The sequence below is a fragment of the Bufo bufo genome, chromosome 10, assembly GCF_905171765.1.
Source record: "Bufo bufo chromosome 10, aBufBuf1.1, whole genome shotgun sequence".
NCBI classification, from domain to species: Eukaryota; Metazoa; Chordata; class Amphibia; order Anura; family Bufonidae; genus Bufo; species Bufo bufo.
The window spans coordinates 128,685,990-128,709,861 of NC_053398.1; the positions used below are offsets into that span (position 1 = coordinate 128,685,990).

Consider the following 23,872-nt stretch of genomic DNA (forward strand, 5'->3'; position numbering starts at 1 on the left):
GTGGCTGGAGGAGATCACAGGCAGTTCCATGGAGACGAATGCAACAGAGTGCGTGCTCATATGGCGGGGAGGGGGGCAGGACCCTAGTTTTATGATCATGGGGATCCCATCAGCTGGACCCCCACCGACCGGACATTTGTGTCAGAGCCTAGAGCTGTGCAGCATTATAAGGGTTATGTGCCCTCCAGCACTCATGAGGTTACATTCCTGTGTCAGCCTAATAGCCTTCACATGAAGCAGACTTCTTCCAATGAGGCTTGCAGAAAACCATTCAAATCAATGGAAGTTATTTTCGGTCGCAGAAACTTCTGCTGTGTATGAGGGCATCCTTAGGAGGGCTTACACAGCATGCTCACAGCAGAACCGCATTGTGGATGCTAAAGGTTGTACTTTTTTTTTTCCTCACAAACAGCGCCACCCCGGTCCACAGGCTGTGTCTCATATTGCACCCCAGGCCCATTCAATTCACATACATGCATCCCTTGCCTAGTGATGGTTATATACGTTTTTATGAGCTGATTATAACAAAGGTAAAACCTTCCATTATGGAGGGGTGTATCTTAAGAGTTACACTTGGTAAAACCAGTTCTGCGCACCCCCAGGCCACAAGCTCCTAGAATTATCTGGGGTAACGTCCTATGTACACGCCGGGGGCGATGCAGAGTGTCATGTGTTTACTCCTGTCAGACCGCAAAACAGGTTTATGCAGAGGAAATTGCCTAGAAATAAAAAAAAAATTGAATCTAGGTTGGATTCCTCAGGTTTAGGCCTCATGCACACGGCCGTTGTTTTGGTCCGCATCCGAGCGCCGCAGTTTTGGCGGCTCGGATGCGGATCCATTGACATCAATGGGGCCGCAAAAGATGCGGACAGCACTACGTGTGCTGTCCGCATCCATTGCTCCGTTCTGTTGTCCCCAAAAAAATAATATAACCTGTCCTATTGTTGTCCGCGCTTTGCGCACAAGACTAGGCATTTATATTAAAGGTTGTCCGTGCCGTTCCGCAAATTGTGGAACACACATGGACGCCATCCGTGTTTTGCGGACCACAAAACACACAACGGTCGTGTGCATGTAGCCTTAGGAGATACACCATTAAAATCAAACCAGTAGGGGCCTGACTCCGAGCCCCTCTACTCACCGGTCTGTCCACCTGCACATCGTCTGCTTAGCAGGGCTACATGGCGACATGCGCCACGCGACATTTTAAAGTACTAGTCAGTGTATGGTGTCGCACAAAGATGGGTCTTGTGTCATTGTCGTGTCGCAGTGCGACACCATAGAATAGCGTTATAAAATATGTCGTGTGACAAACGTCGTCGCGTAGCCTTACCCCATTCACTTGATAGGGACAAAACTGGAATATTATGATTACGCACCACCACTACTAAGCCTCTCTCTGCGGCCATCCACTGATCCCGAGGATGATAGGACCATAGAACGCTGTGACCCCTTTTACGTTTTTGCTGCACCGTGGCGCTCCCAGACACTTAGCTATGCAAGGAACTGCTGCACATCCCTATTCGCTTCGACCTGTCCCCAGTTCTCTGCGCAGATGATCTGTCTATGCGCAGGAAAAAAATAACTGAATGAGACCTGGAGGTAAACCAGCACTACAGCTAGGGCTGCAGTAAACAATTATTTTAGAAATCAAATATTCTATCGATTATTTTTACAATTAATCGAGTATTCTAATAAGAAAATATGAATTAATAGACTGTTTTCCTTTATAAAAACTCATCAGACCCCCTGCCATCAGTCCTCAACACCCTTCGTTCCCCCCTGTGTGATCAGCCCAAGTGCTTCAGTTCCCCCCCCCTGCTCCTCCTGACACCCGGAGTGCACAGCGTCATTGGTTGTTATGACGCCGTGCACTTCGGGCGTCCGGCCTTTATTCGCACCAACTTACCTTTCGAGCAGGGGCGCCGCCGACACTCCATCGTTCCGCGCTGTTCTGCGTCTGACGTCACACGGCGCGCGTACGTCAGTGCCGCGCAGGACCATGGATGTGCTGCGGAGTGTCTGGAGGCCCCCTGCTGGAAAGGTGAGTATTGCGGGCCAGCGGGAGACCATGCAGCGGGAGTAATAGCAAGCGCTTCACTCCCGCTCCGTGGTCACGTGACACAAACAAATCTTCGATGCAAAAAAATTTGCATCAAGGATTTTTTTGTGTCGAATTACTCGATTCAATCGAGTAATCGTTTCAGCCCTAACTACAGCTTCCCTATTCTAAAGATCAGTGGGGGTGAACCCTCCAATCATGAAGTGGTGGTATATCCTATGATAAGCTTTCACTTTATAAGTTGGGAATACCCCTGTTTTTTTCCCCCCGTTCTGACGGATCAGAACAACGGAAAATGAAAACAGTGATGTGAATCCAGCCTTACCTGATCCCCACCACTGACTGGGTGCAGGTTCCTTCACTGCAGAGCTCGGGTCTGGGTGATAGGTGTCTAATTGGTGAAGGTCCAACCTCTAGGGCCTCCAAGGATCACCAGACTGGGAGCCCATGCTCCCCATTTGAATGGAGCACCTGCAGCCCACCAGTTGGAATCAGAAGGTTTCGTTCTCTGTCTAGTGGCCGCCCCGAAGTACTGCAGCTCAGCTCCCATTCAAGTGAATGGTTACCTGGCATGGCTACCGATCCGTCCACTGTTGTTTCCAGCACCTGCTGATCAGTGGGGGTGCCGGGTGTTAGCCCCCACCAGTCTGATATTGATGACCTGTCTGCAGGAACAGTCATCAATACCTAATAGTGGACAACCTTACATAATGAATGAATATCCATCAGTGGAAATTAAGATTTTTTTTTTCAGCCAACCAGCTGACTGTAGCACACGGCTTTACATATAGTGCTCACTTATAGCCTCATATTAAGGAAATGGGCATCTGAAGGGAGGTGTGTGAAGGGCATCTGTCAGCAGATTCGTGCCTATGACACTGGCTGACCTGTTGCCTTCAGCTGCCAAGCGCACATGTATCTGTGTTGGCCCCATGTTCCTATGTGCCCGAATTGCTGAGAAACATGATGATGTTTTCTTATATGTAAATGAGCCTCTAAGAGCAACGGGGGCGTTGTCATTACACCTAGAGGCTCTGCTCTCTCTGCAACTGCTGCATCCTCTGTACTTTGACAGGGCCAGGTGTGATGACATTTACACTGCCTGGTCCTGTCAAAGTACAGAAGACGCAGCAGTTCCAGAGAGAGCAGAGCCTCTAGGTGTAATGACAACGCCCCCGTTGCTCCTAGAGGCTCATTTGCATATATTAAACCATCATTTTTCTCAGCAATGGGGGCACATAGAAACATGGGGCCAACACAGATGCCTTCAGCTGCCAAGCGTAACAGGTCAGTGTCATAGGTACAAAACTGCTGACAGATGCCCTTTAAGCAGGTACTGACTTGTATCACTATATAAAATGTTGCACAACCGTTCTAGTATGGGTTGAAACTCAAGTATGGCTTTTCCATGTAACCGTCCTATAAAAGGGCTGGATTACAGAATCGGGCAGGACGTGGACTTCACAAGTGTATACATAAAACTTACAGAATTCAAATACTTCATTCTCAATCACATACAATTTCCAGAGCATTGTTCAATCATTGCAAAAGAAGGGCGGTGTCTAGTTTGGAAATCGCCTTGCCCTCCTGAAATATCTAGTATTAATTCATTTTATTCTACAAGAGTAACGATTCCGGTGCTGGTTTTCCTAAAACTATGTGTTATGTTGTTCCTCTGTTATTTTTTATAGAAATATATAAACACATTAATAACTGGTTGTGCCGACAGCCTGACACCACCCAATCAGGGCTGACCGTAACCGACTGTGGAGGAACACATGTCGCGACAGGGGTAAGGCTAACGACAGTGGTCATATTAGTCAATTTTCCAGGAGGAATAACAGAGGAACGACAACAACACCGTTATAACCACTTTCACACGAGCGGATTGAAATCCGTCAGTATTCTGGTTCTGGATTAGGCGCGGATTCCTGATGATGATATACTATCAGTATTGCTTCAGGATTTCCATGCGGATTCTTTCCTCCCTCAGATATTGGAAACAATTACGCACAAAACTCGGACATGCCGCGGATTTCAAATATGGATGGAAATTATACTAGCTGTATTCATTAACATTAGCAGCTGATTCCGATACATAAAATCTGCGCGTGTGAAAGCGGACATAAGAAAGGTGCTCTGGAATTGGTATTTCATGGGCAATCCGTGCATTTCCTAAAAGAGACGCGAGGAGAAGGCAACATGTACACTATTTGAGCATTCCTCATTAGGGGCCTCAGTCAGTCCGCAAATGTCAAGGCATGATGGGAGCAGTAGTTTCACAAGCATGTCACAAGTTGGAGACCAGAATCCTAGTGCTTGAAGGAGCCCAAATGATCCTAAGAAGCCAACGGTACTATAAATGTCACCTGAAGGACACCCTGCAGAGGTTAGATCATGGCTAGTGTTGAGCAAACTTGTGTTCTAAGTTCGGCGTCCAAAGTTCGGGTTATTGAATCATCCTGTTAGGGACACCACTACCATGGACTATAACGGAATTCGGAATCTATAACGGGATTCTTCGATAACCCAAACCAGAACTTCGGACGCCGAACTTAAAACACAAGTTCGCTCAACACTAATCATGGCCCAAGAGAGTCACATCTCTGCCTATAGTAAGGTCCGAGATGAGACCAAATGAGCTGCAACATGAACGCCGAGGTTATATAGAGAGATGAGCAAAGTTCATCTTATGAAATTAGTGTACGCTACGTTTGGTGGTAAAAGCAGAATTGCGTTATGGATTCCATTACCACGGACCATAACGCAATTCTATGACTGAATGCCTTTAGAGGCATTCCGTCATGATAGAAGTCCATGGGCTGCAAAACGGATCCGTCCCGTTTCCCTTATGCAGAGGAGTCCTCTCCTGCATAACGGAAACGGGACGGATCCGTTTTGCAGCCCATGGACTTCTATTATGACGGAATGAATAACGGATTGCCTCTAAAGGCATTCAGTCATAGAATTGCGTTATGGTCCGTGGTAATGGAATCCATAACGTAATTCTGCTTTTACCAGCAAAAAAAAAGATGAAATTCGCTCATCCCTAGTTATGAAGTATTCTGTACATGGTAATGACACTTGAGCAATACATAAAGGGGTAAGAAGGTCCCAGTGCCCGACTTCACCTGCGTCACAACAAGGCAGCATTTCAAGGCTTTCTTAAGAGCTTATTTGCCCAGTGCAGGTAACGGTGGAGTTTGGACCTCACAAGTGTCCGTACGAAGACACACGACTAATTGCAACCCTGACCTTAAGTAACGAGCACAGACTTGTGCAGCAAGTTTTTCAACTTTTAAAAGATATTTTTTTTCTTCCCCAAAAGCTACAACTGAAAAACAATCGATACCCGAGTCCCAATTCCTTCTGCTGCAGAGGCGCACAATGTATAGCTTTATCATAGAAATGCTTTCTGATATTGTGTCAATCCCCTTTAATCCTTGTAGATGGGGCGGCCAGCATTTATAAAACCTATGGATTGGGGTGGAAGACGGTTATATAAAGTGTTATACAATGTGTATGATGTACGGTAGTCTCCTGCTTTCACCCTTAGCATTCAGCTATATCTAAGACCAGGGATCGGCAACGTCGGCACTCCAGCTGTTCAGAAACTACAACTCCCAGAATGCTTCATTCACTTCTATGGGAGATACAAGAACAGCCTAGCATGTGTGCATGCTGGGAGTTGTAGTTTCATGGCAGCTGACCCCTGATCTAGACAGTCTTCATTTACACCCATTGATCTATAGCCTGGATTGGCATCCCGCTGGTAGTCGACGGCAAGTGCCACTTTCTGCTTTATCTATATTTAGTGTTAATTCAACATGGATGGATTTACATAACGGCAGCCCCTCCGCTCAGCCTCAGAGACCAGTTCCCACTGGGGACCTGCGGCCTAGGACAGGACAGGTCTCCTCCAGTGGAGGCAACTGCAATGATGCCAACGTGTGACTGTACGGCCACCGACTGGTAGTTTTTATTCTTCTTGGTACACAGGAATGGGGACATACTGCTTGGGGGCACACTAAGGGACTATGGGAGACCCCTGCTTTAGCACAATTATATTGGGGGACACTAGTGGGTCGCTATGCTTGGCTTCTGATTTGGGGGCCAATGGAGTCACTCCATTTGTCACAATTTTTGTGGCGGAGACTGTGCGAACTTACCGTTTGCAATATCATCTGAGCACAATTCCTTTTGGTTGGCCCAGTGTGACACTGCTGGTAGCAGCTTTTAGGGCCCCGACTGCTTAAGGAAAAGAGGAATGTCTCCAGTGTGCACAAAACATTCAATTTTATTGAAAATGGGTTAAAAACATCTTCCCATAGTAATTACTTGCTATAGAATACCTCGTTCACATGTCAGTGTTTGGTCAGTGATTTCGAGCACAAACCAGGTGCGGCTCTAAACAGAACAGGTGCAGATCTTTCCCTTATACCTTATGGTTTGTGAGCCAAAACCAGGAGTGGCGCCTCCACAATAACGTGTAAATGAGGCTAAAGGGTGATTTTTAATCCGTTTTCAATTAAATCCGATTTTTTATGCACACTGGATACATTCCTCTTCTCCTTAAGATTTTGTCTTCCATGAGGTGCAATCGGGATATTATGTCGGGTGAGCTGGCTCCTTCTCTGGTCACTTCTTAGCATCATTATGTTTGAGGTGCCATCTGAACGGTAATATTTGGCGCCAACTATAGTAACGTCACTATTACCTTCTCTCCGTCTTTGGCTGGGCAGCCCAGTAGGCACTGTGCTAGAGGTAGCAGTGGATGCCACTTAGGGCACCAGGATCGGGAGTTGTGTTGAGCAGATGGGGCGGATGATGGAAAAGTGAGGAAGGCCTTTTTACATGGGCAAAGAATTGGTGCAATTATCCTAGGAATGCTCATGTATTCCCGATAACTGAATTGTGCAAATGGTCAAGTTCATTGGGTGATTGCATCTTAAATCACCTTTTAACGTTAAACATTTATTTTTACATTTTTTGTGCTTTTTTCTCCCACATTTAAAGAGGACCTTTCACTACAATAAAAAATCTAAACTAAGTATACAGACATGGAGAGCGGCGCCAAGGGATCTCCCTGCACTTACTATTATCCCTGGGCGCCGCTCCGTTCTCCCGGTATAGGCTCCGGTATCTTCATATGTTTGGCTCAACTGGGTGGAGCCTGCCGGCGTCTCCTTCTCCCAGGCTGGAGTGCTGGCCAATCGCAGCGCTCAGCTCATAGCCTGAGAGTTTCTTTTTTTCTCCCAGGCTATGAGCTGAGCGCTGCGATTGGCCAGCACTCCAGCCTGGGAGAAGGAGACACCGGCAGGCTCCACCTAGTTGAGCCGAACATATGAAGATACCGGAGCCTATACCGGGAGAACGGAGCGGCGCCCAGGGATAACAGTAAGTGCAGGGAGATCCCTGGGCGCCGCTCTCCATGTCTGTATACTTAGTTTAGATTTTTTATTGTAGTGAAAGGTCCTCAAAAAAAAAAAAAAGGATGTAATCCTGCAATTTTCACACTGACCACTAGCTCATGATTTCCTGTTCTGTAAAGGTATCTTTTCAGCAGCTGTTTGCATTATCACCACAGGCCGGATTACAATGACAAGCAACACCTCTGTATAGATAACACAGGATCCATCATTCACAATAGGTGATATCACAGCTTATCATCTCCCTCCTGACCTCTGCACAGGCCACAGAACATGCCTAGAAGACTCTCCCATAGAAACCAATGGGGTCATCTCCTGTCCATTGTGTCTATTGCCCAGGTAGCTGCTCTCAAAAGACAGGAAGTCTTAACACATTTTAGGCCTAGTGGCTAGCAGGGGAAGAATGGCCATAAACTCAGTGGACATTTTCAGGTGGGCTGATGCTACGGGGGCTGCTTGAGCCCTCATCACAGCTGCCAGACAGGTACATAATGATCTGACGCTCTCATAATTAATACAAGGTGCATCAGGTAGTCCTGCACTAGGCCAGCACCTGCCCTCCTGAACTCCACTGTATTGCCATCCTCAGGACAGGGACAAAGTTGAATACTGCAGGGAGCGTGGCAGCATTTTGTGCTGCACTGTATTACTTGATTCTGGTGGAGCGGTATATTGTGCAGCACTGTAGTACTTGGTTCTGATGGGAAGGTATATTGTGCAGCACTGTAGTACTTGATTCTGGTGGAGCGGTATATTGTGCAGCACTGTAGTACTTGGTTCTGATGGGAAGGTATATTGTGCAGCACTGTAGTACTTGATTCTGGTGGAGCGGTATATTGTGCAGCACTGTAGTACTTGGTTCTGATGGGAAGGTATATTGTGCAGCACTGTAGTATTTGATTTTCTGTTGGGGCAGTATTTTGTGCTGCACTACAGTACTTGGTTCTGCTGGGGAACTATTATGTGTTGCATGGTTATATTTGGTACTGTCTGGGCAGTATATTGTGCTACACTAAAGTACTTTTTTGTGCTGGGGCAGTATTTTGTGTAGTACTTGGTTCGGTCTGGGCAGTATTTTGTGCTGTACTGTAGTACTTGGTTCTGTTGGCACAGTGTATTTGGTTCTGCTAGGGCAGTATTTTGTGCTGCACTATAGTACTTTGTTGAGCTGGGCAGTATTTTGTGTAGTACTTGGTTCTGTCTGGGCAGTTATACTGTGCTGCACAGTATTTGGTTCTACTGGGGCAGTATTTTGCGCTGCACTAAGGTATTTCTGACCCTGTCTACTTGTGCTGTTCTGCCTTCTGTCATTTTGAGCACACTAGTCGGTCCTTGGTGGCCAGTTAAAAAACTGCAGGATTATATACAATTTTTTTTTTTTTTTTTTACTATAGTGAAATAGAAAAAAAATATATAAAATAAAAAAAAATAAAAATAAAAAATGTTTAACAAAAACAATTGAAAACAAAAAGGTCATTTTCTGACCACACATTCCCTTTAATGTGGCACCAAAAATCTTTGTTTGCCAGCGGCACATGCCGCTGTCTACATAGGGATCCGCTGGCAAGGAGTGAATGCGTATGGGGAGGATTACTGCTTGTAGGCAATTATCAGGAAAAGCAGCGCTTCCTTCTGGTCTACGACACATGGTAGTATGCTGCCACCTAGTGTTGAAGTTATGTAACTGCAGACTGAGGCTTCCCTTGTCCACATACCTCATCTTTGCTTGGTGTCATAGTTCCCACAGCTTGGGTGGTCCATATTTTTAAGGTGAAGATATCTGGAACTAATTACATTCATGTAGCTTCGAGCCACACCATTAAGAAGGCTCAGATAATAGACCAAAAGGTCTCCACTCTGTGGAAAAACTACAACTCCCAGTATGCCATCAAGGCATTCTGGAGGTTGTAGTTCTGCAGCGGTAGGAGAGACTGCAAGGAATGACTGAAGGTGAAATTTGCTCCTCCTCGGACCACCTAGAAAAAAAAAAGAAGAAGAAACTGAGTGCAAGCGGTCTCTTATCACAGGATACTTATTCCACGTAACACGAGGTCCCAGACGCAGGAACAATCACTGAGGAAACGCCGTCACTTCCGGTGCCGACCCCCCCTGCAATCACACGCTTCTTTTAAACATGAGTAACAAGCGGCATTTCTGTACTCCTTTACATGTTTGGAGCCACGCTGAGGACATTGCTTAACTAGCAATTCCTTATCTTAACTGCTTACTTTACAAGTGGGACCAAAACGGAATCTTAAAGGGGTATTCCAGTTATCCCCTACCTCCACTGATCAGGAGAACGGGTAGGCCATACTCCTGGCAGCCGACCCCAAATTAAATGGAGCAGCAGGTTGGGCACGTGCGTTACCCTCTCCTGAACGTAGAGATGGAGCGCGGCACACATGCTCGACCTGCCAGGCTGATCGCTCTGGAGGTCTCCCAGGGGTACCCCTTCTTTGGTTCAGTGTCCCAGCGGTAGGACTCATTCACACAAACATAAGCCGTCCGTGCTGCAAACCGCAATGCACAAGCCCCAGCCGTGTGAATTTGGTATTGCAGCGCAGATTGAGTCCGCCATCCCCAATATACGGCAAATAATAGGACACGTCTTATCTTTTGCCATGCGGAGGCACGGAACTCAAAGCCCACAGAAACGCTTCCAATCTGTGCCTCCGTTCCGCATCAATGGGTCCACATCCGCAAAACGGAATTCACACGGCCGTTGCCCGTATATTACAGAACCGCCGTTTGCGGCTATAAAAGAAAAATGAAGGAATTTTGCGCACGTTTAATTCTATATTTGTGTACAAGCCTCTAGTCAGAAGCAAGTGACCCTGTGGATTCTGATCACGCAGTCGCAGGACCGTCCTTTTTGCTCCCATACATTCAGTAGATTACTAAGCAGAGAGGGGCAGGTGCAGGGAAGTCTGCAGGGTTACCATGGAGACATATATCCATATTTTGTGACACCTTTCTCTCTACCACTGCAGACCCGTTGGGTCACACCAGAGCTTTTTCTTGATCATTTCAGTCTGTCTGATCAACTACGTGTTCCTTATGCAGGAAACTTCCTGGGGATTTTCTATTCACTTATTAGACACTTAGGCCTCATGCACACAACCGTTGTTGTGGTCCGCATCCGAGCCGCATTTTTTGCGGCTCGGGGGCGGACCCATTCACTTCAACGGGGCCGCAAAAGATGCAGACAGCGCTCCATGTGCTGTCCGCATCCGTTGCTCCGTTCCGTGGCCCCGCAAAAAATAAATAAATATAACAAGTCCTATCCTTGTCGGTTTTGCAGACAAGAATAGGCATTTCTACAATGGGCGGCCCGTTCTGTAAATTGCGGAAGGCACACGGGCGGCTGATCTGCGGACCGCAAGAAAACGGAACAGTCATGTGCATGTAGCCTTAGGCTACTTTCACACCTGCGTTCAGGTGTCCGCTCGTGAGCTGCGTTTGAAGGGGCTCACGAGCGGCCCCGAACGCATCCGTCTGGCCCCAATGCATTCTGAGTGGAGGCGGATCCACTGAGAATGCATCCGCCTGCCAGCGCTCAGCCTCCGCTCCGCTCAGTGAGCGGACACCTGAACGCTGCTTGCAGCGTTCGGGTGTCCGCCTGGCCGTGCGGAGGCGAGCGGATCCGTCCAGACTTATAATAGAAGTCAATGGGGACGGATCCGCTTGAAGATGACACCATATGGCTCAATCTTCAAACGGATCCGTTCCCCATTGACTTTCAATGTAAAGTCTGAACGGATCCGCTCAGGCTACTTTCAGACTTAGAAAATTTTCTAAGTTATAATGCAGACGGATCCGTCTGATGAAACATCAGACGGATCCGCTCCGAACGCTAGTGTGAAAGTAGCCTTAGACTGTACTCAGGATTGCAAGCTCAGCAGCCCAAGAAGACAGAGGTCTAAATGGGCAAATGGTTAAACAGTCATCCTATAACGACTATCAAAGGTCTATGGGGTCATATGGAGAAAAAAACAATCCACGTCAGGTCAGGTTTGTGTGCATGAGCCCACAGTGTGGTTTTGGGGTTCACGTCTTTTCAAAATGCAGCATGAATTTAAAAAAAATATATAAAAATAAACATTTCTAAAAAAAAAAATCATGAAATAATTTTTTTTTTTTTAACAAGACAAATAAAAAAAACACTACATTTGAAAATGTACATTGTGGCAGAAAAAAACTAATTTATTGAGGAACATTCCACGCAGAAAAGCCAGCCACCACACGTGGATTAGACCTATACAATGGGAATAATTCACAGCACATCCTGCCTCAGACACTTGCATCATCTCAAGTTTTTCTGCCTTGGCCTGATGCACACGAAGGGGCCGTAAAAGATGCGTAAAAGATGCGGACAGCACTCCGTGTGTTGTCCGCATCCGTTGCTCCATTCCTTGGTCCTCAAAAAAATTAAATAAATATATAACCTGTCCGCAAAACGGACAAATATAGGCAGTTATATCAATGGCTGTACGTGCAGTTCCGCACAAGGACACCAAAAACACACAACGGTCGTGTGCATGAGGCCTTAAATGCTGCTGTGTGAACATTGCCTAAGGGCTAGTTTAGGCTGGTTTCACAGGAGCAAGCTCAACACATTGAACTGCGGCATGTCTGCGGAAACTCCCGTACTGACCTAATGCGGTCAGTGTTCTACAATATAATGCCATGCTAGGAAGATCAGTACGGGGGCTTCTGCAGACACGTGAAACCAGGCTTACACAGTCAGTGTTTTGAACATGAGTGCACCTAGCCTTTCTGCTGCCCCCCTCCAGCCCTACTGTTAAAGTCATACTGTGATTCACGGAATATAGAGATATGAGCACTTCCATAATGGAAGCGCTCATTTGTCATGTCCCAGCCACTGCCCCCTCTTGTCTCTAGGTCTCGCTGCCCGAGGCAGCCGCCTCACCTGGCCTCATTGGAGGTGCCCCTCTGGTTTTGGACAGTGATTTTCATCAATGATTATAGGACAAAACTAGGCATGGAGCCTACACAGAGGTAAGGGATAGTGGAAAGACTTACTCCTGTTCCGGGTTTCTGACCCGTATCTGGTTTTGGCTCACAATAAAGTGATGGAAATCACTGCCCAAACACTGATGTGTGAACTGCACCTAAGAGCTCATGCACACAAATGTGTGCGGTCTGCAAAACCGAATTTTTTTTTTTGCTGTGCGGAAGCACGGACCAGAATCCCATGGAAGCGCTCTGTAGTGTTTCCGTGGGCTTCCGCTCCAAATCTTGCGGATCGAGCACCCATTTGAGTCAATGGCTGCAATACGGGCATGGGCCATTAGGGTCGTTTCACCCATGACTTTTTTCGATGTTTGTAAAATCGCGGGTCTATTGTCCTGTACTCATATCATATGAATACAGGACAACAGACCAGTGGTTAGGATGGAACTCACAGCATTATAGATCACTAATAATTAGTCACGCAGAAAGTCTTCTTGGACTACTCACAGTCTGAAATCAGCCATATACAAGTCACGGTAGATTTATGAAATAAAAAAATAATATATAAAAATAAAAAACACAGAGACTTAGAATTTTTTTTCGTTTAATTTATTTATGAACATTATCTCTGAGGGACAAGAGCATTTCTGGCCTTCGTTCTGTACATGCAATTGTAGAAAATAACATTTTTTTTTTAAATTTTACTGTGTTGTATTCTGCAGGAAGTTGTATACAGCTGAATGATTGAACCGCAAAAAGGGCAGCGCAGTGCAAAGGCAGCACCAGCACTGCCAAAACAATATGTACACAAACAAGTGGAAAATAAAAGAATAAAAAAAATTACATTGTTACATTTACCAAGAACGCAATCTGGCTGCTTTATCAATCCACACACTGTACGGAAGTGAACTGTAACAAAGGGTGTGGAGCGACCTGCTAGCTCGATATTTACACATATGTACAATGTCTCGTAGAACCATTACATGAGGGAAATTTACAATCTGCTGAGACATGAATCAACATACCACAGGTGAGAAGAGAATAAATAATAGTTGCTACTTTTTTTTTTTTTTTTCAGTTTTGATTGTGGAAAGACTCGTGCCCTGAACTTGGAAAGGTTTCATCTGAAAAGGGAAGGACAAAAAAAATAAAAAATAAAAAAAGAATCCTATTTCCAACAATAGACATTCAATACAAAAACAACTCAAAACGGCGAACATTTAAAAAGTTTAAACTTGGTAAATATTAAAAGAAAATAACCCAAAAACGGTAAAGGCTAAAAATGAAAAATACGAGGGCAACAAAGACACTCCGCTAAAACATAAGCACATTAAAGCGGGTCCTGCCACCTACATAAACAGGGGAGGATACGCGCTGCGTTGGTAAACGATTCCTTATAAGCTCGTGATAGTGTTGCAGACTTCTTACAGAATCTTGAAGCATAACTAAACTTTCAGAAAACTTGATACAAGTTTCGATTGGCAGGGGTATGGATGCCAACACCAAAACGAAGGGTAGAAGTGCTCAGTTGGCGGCTGTGATCAGCCTGGCTTGCTTCTTCTCCAAGAGCTCAGTGATTGGTGTACAGGCTCAATAGAAAGTCTTTATGGCCCCGCGCATATGACCGTATCCATTTTCGGATACCGGCCGTGTGCGCTCCGCACGTTCCACAAAAATGGGGGATAGTACTTTTTTGCGGGAAGTCAGCCATTTTTGCAGCCCAGCTGAAATGAACGGGTTCGCATTCGATCCGCAAGAGTTTGATTGGATGCAGACCATAAAAACAGTGGTGTGCATGGGGCCTAAGCCTCAGATCGGAGTCAGTCAACCAAACAGGCACAGCACCAGGCCGAGCACGTTTGCCCTTCCATTCTAGCAATCGGTGAGGGTCTCTCCACCGATCAAAGGTCTGAAAAGTCACCATGCATGTCAAAAGTTTTAAGAAAGTTTAGGTACACTTTTTCCCCATGTAAATTCAAAATTTATGCTAATGAATGACAGAAAAACCCTGCCGTGCCTCTCTACTCAGCAGCAATTCTCTTTAGCTGAGGACCTGTGTGATCTGAGGCAGACTGGTTGCTAAGGATGTACTGCCTGACAACCGTATTGGTCGTTAGGCAGTGCATCCCTAGTAACAAAACGTTCCGTGGTTAGTCAGCTGTTAAGCCCAAATTTGGTTTGTCACTGCGCTAGCAGTACAGACAAGTCCGTGTCACCATGCAAGGGGGGATCATTTTTGGGAAAGCATTAAAAAAAAAATCCCTCCGATCCCCTGCCACTCCTATACCGACACTTTCTCGGCTCCTGGCTCTTCTCTGCTTCCTTGTCTCAAAATGCAGGAAAATGTCAGGAAATGATTGCATAGCCAATCCCTGGCTTCAGCGGCAAGTGATTGGCTGAACAGGCATATCCAGTCAGTTCCTGTCTGTTGAACCTAGCGGGAGACCTGTGAGTGGTGGAACGGTGCGGAATCCTAAAAATAAGTCCCCAGTGGACAACCCCTTTAATGTGTATGGCACACGTATTTCAGTCTACCGCATACTGGACTCACAAGGGTGCCCGACAGACCCCTCGCAGACACGAGATGAGAAGGTGATCCTGCAGTGGGATGGGTCTGCTGAGAATCTTAAAGGAGTTTTCTGGGATAGGTAGGTCATCAATATCAGATGGACCAGGGTCTGACATCCAGCACCCCCACCGATCAGTTGGTTGAAGCAAAGGCTGCGCTCCATGCAAACAATGCCTTCTCTTCCTCTTCATTTTTTATCTGCTCGCCGCCATCACAGCGGTGAGCAGTGCAATTACAAGCCGTCCCATTCACTTCTATGGGATGGCTCCGTAGTATTCAAGTGTAATAGAAGCTGCCGTCCCATAGACGTGAATGGAACGGCTTGTAATTACACTGCTACCGCTGTGATGTCGGCGAGCAGGCAAACAATGAAGAGAAGGCAGCGTTTGCATGGAGCGCAGCCTTCGCTTCAACCAGCTGATCGGTGGGGGTGCCGGACCCCTGTTGGTCTGATATTGATGACATATCCCGAGGATAGGTAATCTAATATTAAAATCCCCAAAAAAATCCTTTAATAGAACTGCTCATAGGTTTTATCCTACCAAAAAGCCTCTTCAACCTAGATTACATTTTAGATTTACATTTCTTATAAATGGAGAACGAACAAGAAGACACAGAATAACTTCTCTTCTATGACAAAAGCGGAAGTCTGGGTGCTGCGACTGCCGCCGATCACTAGACGAAGGGGCAGAAGTTCTCAGCCGAGCATTGGCTCTTCACGAGATGAAGACTGGCTCATTGAAAACCGTTCACATCTTTCCATTCATTTAAGCGATCGGTGGGAGTTTCAGCACCCCGGATCCCCACTGATCAAAACTTCTCAGATCGCTACATGTCCGTTTTTTGTTTAAATTACTCTTTAAATCTACGGTGAAGATGCTCTCTCCCTACAGGTAGCATTGCTCTTACTATTCCTCATCTAAGAACTCCATAAACAAGCTATGGACACAGTCTAGCTTTTTTTTTTAATGATTGCATTTTACTCATTTTGGGCTAAAAATACTTTTTTCCCCATTGGTCTATTAAAAAAATGTTCTGCTGTTTTCGAGGTACAAGTGTTAAAAATCAGTGCTTGTAAGCTGCCACTGTTTTCTTTGAATCTAGTCATCTGTCGGCTCATGTGTAGTTTTTATCTCAGACCTCATAACCATCCATATTCTTATCAGTTTGATAAGAATTGACCTACAATGAGTGTGTGCGGTCAGGAGACCGACAGATTATGGGATTCAAAGAAAACAAAGTAATGGCTTATAAAACAGACTGATTTTTAACACTTGTATCTCAGAAACGGCTGATCATTTTTAATAAAGACCAATTGAAAAAATTATTTATAGCAGAAAAATGAGTAAAATGCAATCTTCAACGAGCAATTCTAATCCTTCAACCAAAAAAAATGCGGTATCTTCCTCCAATGCAGATCTATCTTTGTTCTATACATTTTTTTTTTTAACTAAATACAGGGGAACTTGTGCAATGAACTCTCAACCCTGTGCACCAATAAAAATGAAAAGAAGCAAACGAGACAGACTGAAGTCTATGCGCTACCGAAACACAAGGAGGGAGGAGTAAAACACAGATATCCCAAAGCTTCAGCGTGCATACTGATACCAGCTCAGACAGCAGGAAATCCACAGGAAAGCCGTGTTTAGCCCATCACTGGGCATGCATGTCAAAAAAATAAATCAGTGCCCGATAGCTGGGCCCCAACTGGAATCGGCCTCTGGGCAAGTAGAACTTTATAAAACCCTAACCCACAAGAACAAAGGAAAAGAAACAGCTGATCAAGCCCAGAATCTCTCAATAGGTGTTGCAGCCAGTAAAACACATCTGACTATGGAGGTGTAGACTAAACCCTTTTACACCCAATATAGTACAGCGGCACATCCATTGCCCGCATATTCCATGGGTCTTCCCTGCAAGCCGCAGACAATCAATGACATCTGTTAGGGTCTACATTTTTTGCAGTGATGATCTGGAGGAGAGGAGGCGATCCCCATTATGAACTCCAAACTGGGATAAGGTGGTTACAAGGGGTTTTCATAGTGTTTAACACTGATGACCCATTCTCAGTATAGGTCATCAGTATCTGATTGGTGGGGGTCCGACGCCCGACACCTCTGTAAGAAGAGGCCGCAGGGCTCTGGAGGGCGCTGTAGTCTCTTCCTAGGTCAATGAAGTCGCGTTCATCGGTCACATGTCCCAAGATAGAGCTCTGTCCCATTCAAGTGAATGGGTCTAAACTGCAATTATCAAGAATGGCCACTATACAATGTAAGCTGATAAGCTGCGAGGAGGCAGCAATGCTTCGCCGTGGCATTTTTAAAGAGCTGATTGGCAGGGGTAGCAGGTGTTGGAAGCCCACTGATCAGCTATCCCGAGGATAGGTCATCAGTATAAAACTTGAAAACCCCTTTAATAGGAGTCAGTACTACTGTGGTTAATGAACCACGATGGCGCTCCTAAGACTTCCGCTACGTCAGACACATGCCATCTAAGTAAAGCAGATGACAGAACCCCTGCAGCTTATAAAAAGCTCCTTTTGGACTACACGAACATTCACAACAGACCGCTAACCTGTGCTAAAGCAGACCTTACACCATACTAACCAGCCACAGCTAAGACGCAACCTCTAGGACTACCAAGATGATCTAAAAGAAACCCAACCGGATCTTCAACAGAACGGTGGACCAAAAGATGTACGTCCAAGCAACAACTGGTGCTGTTTGAAGGAACAGAGCATGTAAATAGAGAGTCTTTTTGAGGCACAAGGTCTATACCCCGGCCTGGTGTGTACGGACTACAACTGCTATCCATGGACAAAATGAAAGTTATAAGGAGACACAAAAAGTTAGCAAAATACTGAACCGAACATTTTTTTTGGCCCAACTGTCGACCACACTCCCAGAATATGTCTCTGCAGAGAAGTGCTGCCTACGGTGAACTATATTACAAAGTTATTTTTTTTTTTCTTTTAAAGTCATTTATTTCTTTACACAAAACTGAAAGTGATGTTACAGTACATAAGTTATTTACAACTGTGCAGTAATGTGTTTGCAAAATAATTTATCTAGAAGGCAGCAAAGTACATAGGGTAATGTGTATAAAAACTGTACATAATTTACCAGATACTTTTTTTTTGTCTTTTCATACATATAAGTATTGGCTCTGTAGTGTTTCAAGTTAAAGTTCTCCGACAAGAGAAACAAAATGCCCAAGGTTAAAAGATGTTAAGAAGGGGGGGAGAAAAGTGACACAAACTGAGCAATACTCTGCTCTCAAAATGAAAATTTTCGGACCACCCATGCTTGGTATGGCTGGATTCAAGCATAGGTAGGAAATCCTAAACCAGAATGAACCACATGCAGAATCTGCCAGGATACGGGACAGGAGAAGAACAATTAAAAGGAACAGACCGCCCCTGCTTAGCAACGGAGGCCCAGTAATTTAAAGGCTGACATGAGGTAGTCAGCGGCTGAAGGCGATTTTAATTCTCGTCGCATTGACGAGATGGAACAAAAGAGAGGTGGGGGGAGGGGGGGGGTTTACCAAATGAAAGTCTTGTCCTTTAAAGTTTATGAACAACTGGAACTGTGCCTGAAAAAAAATAAAAAATAACCATGGTGAACCGATGCACCTTTCTCCACTGGTTCTTTGCGAGGTCTCTGAAGCACAATGGAACATATCGCAGCAGTGTGTATAACGGCAACACACGTGGCATCCTTGATCCCTTGCTCCCCCTCCCTGTCGCTCCGCCTGTGCATGCTCCTTACACGGTAGCCCACTCCGCCTGCGACCTGGAGGAGCGGTGCGTTTAAGCTGTGAAGAAAGTGCAATTCCTCTAACGGAGGTTTCCGTATTTGTTTAATTTAAAAATGCTTCCTCCTCTTGTAAGCAGCGGATTCATCAGCAAGCGAAATGATGCAAGTGAAGTCTGAGCCAAAGGGGCCGGCCCTTGCCAGTTTTGGGTTGAGAAGAAGAAAAATAATAAACTAACAACCTTAGGAGTCCGCCTTGTCATGCTGGCAAGAGCACAAAGTCATCGTTAACGTCCACCATTGGCACATAGAAAGAGGGAACTTCGTTGACGCACAGGGATTTGTGGCTAGTTGGGTCCAACTCCTGCATCTTTAACTGCCATTCCATCCTCTGCACTGCATTCAAGGCTGCTGCTTCATGCTGCTGTCTCATTAATACACACGTCTTCAAGGGAAAAGAACAAAAACAAGACAAGACAATCGTCAAACAAGTAGAACAATGTGTGCCTTTAAAATGCATTTGCTTTAGCTACATATTAAAAAATATCTAGTAAGCATTAAAGGGGTATTCCAATCATTTAGAATATATCCACAAAGAATGCCAGAAATGGATGCAGGCCCCACCACTAAGACCTACGCATCCTCCAAAACAGGGGTCCTCAAACTAGGCTCTGGCTGCCACAGGCATGAACGGAGGAGATGTGGCTGCTCACGTGTAGGGGCCTTCTCCAATCACTTCTATGGCAGTCGGCAAGAAAGCATCCTTGGCTGTTTCCACAAGACTAGAATTGGGCCAGACACAGATGAGCGAGTTGAATGCTATAAACTCGCAGCGTGTCAGCGAGATGTCCCGTTCTGGCCTCCGCTCCTCTTACAGGATCTTACAAAATGACACTTGCATGATGCTGTTCGTGTAATTAAGTAGATTTCAGGACTCTCAGGGTTACACAGCATTATAAAATCAGTATAATGCCGTGTGATATTCTGGTCGGTAAAGGTTATCCCCTATCCACAGATAGGCACAAAACATATGGTCGTCAGAATGAGCCCTAAGTCAGTTAGAAGATCAAACTGATCAAATCCATTGACCTGCTCCAGTAAGAGAAGCTAAACAGGGGATCCTTATCCATTCAGAATGCATTGGGGCTGAACTGATCCGTTTTGGGCCGCTTGTGAGCCCTGAAACAGATCTCACAAGTGGACAGAAACGCCAGTGTGGAAGTAGCCTAAGCAGTGTGCTCTGCAACGCTTTTATCTACCTCAAGTGCTGCCACCTAAGGCCTCATGCACACAACCATATTTTCAGTCTGCATTTTTTTGCAGACCAGATGTGGACCCAATGATTTTAATGGGCCATTTTGAGGACAAGAATAGGCATTTGTAACTTAGTCCAGGGCGGAAGGGGATACATATGGCTGGTATCCATGTTTTGCGGATCTACAAAAATGGATAGGGTCATGTCCATGAGGCCCAAGCCCGAGTGTTCAAAGACAGTATATGAAAGAGGGATAAGCCTGTTAAATGCCAGATCTTGCCGACAATCTGCCCACTCACCTTCATCCTGTCGTACTTGTCGTCCACATCTTGTAGCCAGGACAGGAACTGGCGAGCGTTGAATCGATCTCTGACTGACTTGTTTTCATCTCCCTATAGAGCACAGACAGTTAATAAAATACTAATAACCAAGTGGGATTTCAAATGGAAAAAAGGAAAAAATAAATTTATGTATGAATAGAAGAAAATACGTGCTAACCTAATGAGCCATTTGTCACTGATCTGATGTTCATAATGTGCAATGACCTTCAGAGAAGCGCTGCAAATATACTTGCATGAATTAAGAAAGATGCAGGAATAAAGAAAGAGTGACAAAACCACTGACCTGATTTTCCAGAGGCATGTTATACACCTCCGAATCTAGCAACATGGTGCAAGCGCTGAAAGGCACAGCCTGATTGGCAATCGTCCTGGCTGCTCTGCAATGAACTCGAAGGTTCTCTTGTTCACAAGACACTATGAGCTTCTCCTATGGGGCAAAAGATAGAACAATGTATTAAGTCCATATGCCGGGAAACTGGTCCTGGTTATTAACACCATGCAATACATTTCCAGACTAATGGCATGGGGGAAGGGGGGAGTGGGCTTGCAAGCCCCTATAAGTACATGCACCAACACACATATACAGATTAAATAGAGGCCTTAGAATAAAACTACAACTTGCCCCACAAAAAAACAAGCTTTCATATGGCTATGTGAACAGAAAAGTAAAAACATTATGGCTCATTTAAAGCACAGAGGGAAAAAAAAAAAAAAAAGAAAATTGTTTACGACGCCGAGGAGGTTAAACGTTAGGAGGAGAAAATAGAAGGGTCAACGGCAAATGCACCTACTCTTTCAATGCTGTGTTGCAGACGAAGCTTCCCTCGAACGGCTTCCTGTTGCCTGAACAGTTCTTTAAGAGGATCCGACAATGATGGAGGTGGTGCGATCTGTAGATACAAGTAGAGTTTAATGACTGTGGTTGAATGTGGGAAACAAATATTTTGTTTTGTGAAGGGGATCACATTCAGTAAGAACAAAGCAAGTAAAACAGTTGGTAAAGGTCGTCTGCCATTACCAGTTAGGATCTGTTACTGAGGATGAAAATACAGCTGCAATACGGTTGGCGGGAAAACATCCTTATGCAGAGAGAACGGACATTGAGGCTCCTGGGCGCTGCACAATAGCGCCAACTACTATGGCGAATTTAGATACCACAAATGCATATAAATGTTCCACCATAGGTAGTGGCCGAAGTCTCCTCAACAGCTTACCAAGCACAGTGATTATGCTTGGTGTTACAGCCCAGACCCATTCACTTAAATGGGCACATAGGCCCATGTGACCGATGAACATGACATCACTGGTCTAAGAGGCGGCCAGAGTACAGCACAGCGCCAAAGTGCCCTAAAACAGCTGATTGGTGGGGTGCCAGGAGTCTGCTCCTACTGATCTGATATTGATGACCTATCCTGAGGATCCATGTCAAAATCTGAAAGAAGTGAGGGTTTGGTGGGAGCCTCTGCGAAAACAGCATGAAAACATGCACCGAAAATCTGCATAAGGCCTCTTGCACACGAACCATGCTACCTGTCCGTGTCCAAAAATTTACGTGGGACTGACAAGTAGGGAACTAAAAGTGCGAGTCCGCGAACACGTCCGAGATATTTTAAAATCGAAGGAGACCACTGAAGTGGATGATCTAAAACCGATCGCGAGACACTTTAAGAGCTTTCACGATAGCGACCCCTCATCCCTGAAAGTCTGTGGCATTGACCACATTGATTTAGGTATGCGCGGTGGTAACTTAATGAAACGATTGGCCCAATTAGAAACAAAGTGGATTTGGACCCTGGATACTAAACAACCAAAGGGCCTCAATGATGCCCTGTCGTATGCCCCTTTCCTACAGTGAACATGTAATTTTACACTTTAACAACATAAATGTTTTATACATTTTTGTTTTTTAACTCTTTTTCCTTTGATAGGATCCCATGTTCATAAGTATGTTTTATGTATCTTCCCACTGGCGAGTCCCGCTATTAATAATGTTTTTCTATCATAGGTCATTAAATGTATTTCTACGCTCTCCATAAGTATCTTGAGCATGCTTTATTGGACCATCTACGTCATCAATGATGCAATCTGAAGGATCGAAATGTCACTTCACGTTTTTCTTTTTCCAGTGTTTTTATATCATCATTCTCCATGGTTTACGAATGACATATATGTATTGTTCCCTTAGGTCCATATATGTATGTCACACATGTGTACCATTTTCACCTATTGATTACTCTTTTCTTCCATCACCTATAATATTTTGTACCTTGCACAATGCACTTATTCAGTACATTAATAACTCTTCCCCCTTTTTTTCTCCACTTTGGGTTTGGTTGTGACTCCCGGCCATACAGTCTCCCTTTATTGGGTATTTCCCTGTTGGGAGACTGCGTGGCCGTGACTCATTTTACTTCATCCAATTTTTTATGAATTCGCACTATGCATTTATAAATATATTAGCAAAAAATCATTTTTTTCAGAGCTTAGTTTTGACTCCTTGCCATGCACTCTCCCCCCATTGGGCGACCTATTTGGGCTGCCGCACTGCTGGGAGATTATATCGCTGTGACTCATTTTACCTAGTTCAACCCTTCACTTTGCTTATTACGTTGTGCACATTGCACTATCATACATACACATATATAATCGCACTATTTTTCTTGATATATGTAATTTTATTTGCTGAGGTCGTGACTCGCGGCCATGGTCTCTCCTTGTGTGGGTATCCGGTATAGGCTGCCACCCTTTTGGAGAGACTATGCAGCCGCGACTCATGTGACCTCGCCAAATTATCATCTTTTTTTATGCACTTACTGTGTATCATAATTTTATGAATACACAGGTGCATTATCGTGTGCCTATGTTCACCTGTTTACACTTCGTGACGTGCCTACTTGTGTCCTCCCCTTCTGGATGACGTTTTGAACCATTGTAGAAACATGTGACTGTAATTCACGATCATGTGATCCGCCTGTATGACCCTGTTGGTTATAATACTGACTACTACGTGACCGCTGAGTATCTCGCGAGAGCATGACGTTTATCACGTCATGGAAGGTCCTTGAGCAATAGATGTAGTTGTAATATCGGCTACCTTTGAACATCCCGCGAGATTATGACGTTGTTGACGTCACGTAAGGTCCTTGAGCGAATAGGCGCAGCTGTACCTGCGCGATTGGCCACCGCGCGGTCCACCTGTGCCTCAGAACTCACGTGTCCGAGTAATGGATCCTGATTGGCGGAACACCTGTTTAAGAGGGACTACTCCAGTGGGAAGACTGTACCCCCAGAGGAAGGTTTCAAATCGAAACGCGCGTCGGGGTGTGCAGTCTTCCTGTGGACTTACCATCACTTTACATACGGTATGTGACCTCATTCCTGTTCATCTACTTACCTGTTAAACTTCTGCGGTTGTCTTGTGTTTTTCTGACCAAACACTCACCAAGTGTTTTTTCTTATAAATTGTTATGTGATTTGCACATGCAC

General features: G+C 45.1%; 1 protein-coding gene across 1 annotated transcript in view; it reads right to left on the minus strand.

Annotated features, from left to right (window-relative positions):
- Positions 1 to 13,053: 13,053 nt before the first annotated feature.
- Positions 13,054 to 23,872, minus strand: part of ANKRD11 (ankyrin repeat domain 11) — a 163,337-nt gene continuing 152,518 nt past the window's right edge. The window contains exons 11-14 of the mRNA XM_040409901.1: positions 21,178 to 21,276; positions 20,670 to 20,813; positions 20,345 to 20,437; positions 13,054 to 19,235 (exon numbers count right to left, since the gene is read on the minus strand). Of these exons, the coding sequence (XP_040265835.1) occupies positions 19,050 to 19,235; positions 20,345 to 20,437; positions 20,670 to 20,813; positions 21,178 to 21,276 (522 nt within the window). The 3' untranslated portion in view covers positions 13,054 to 19,049. The remainder of the gene's footprint in view (positions 19,236 to 20,344; positions 20,438 to 20,669; positions 20,814 to 21,177; positions 21,277 to 23,872) is intronic.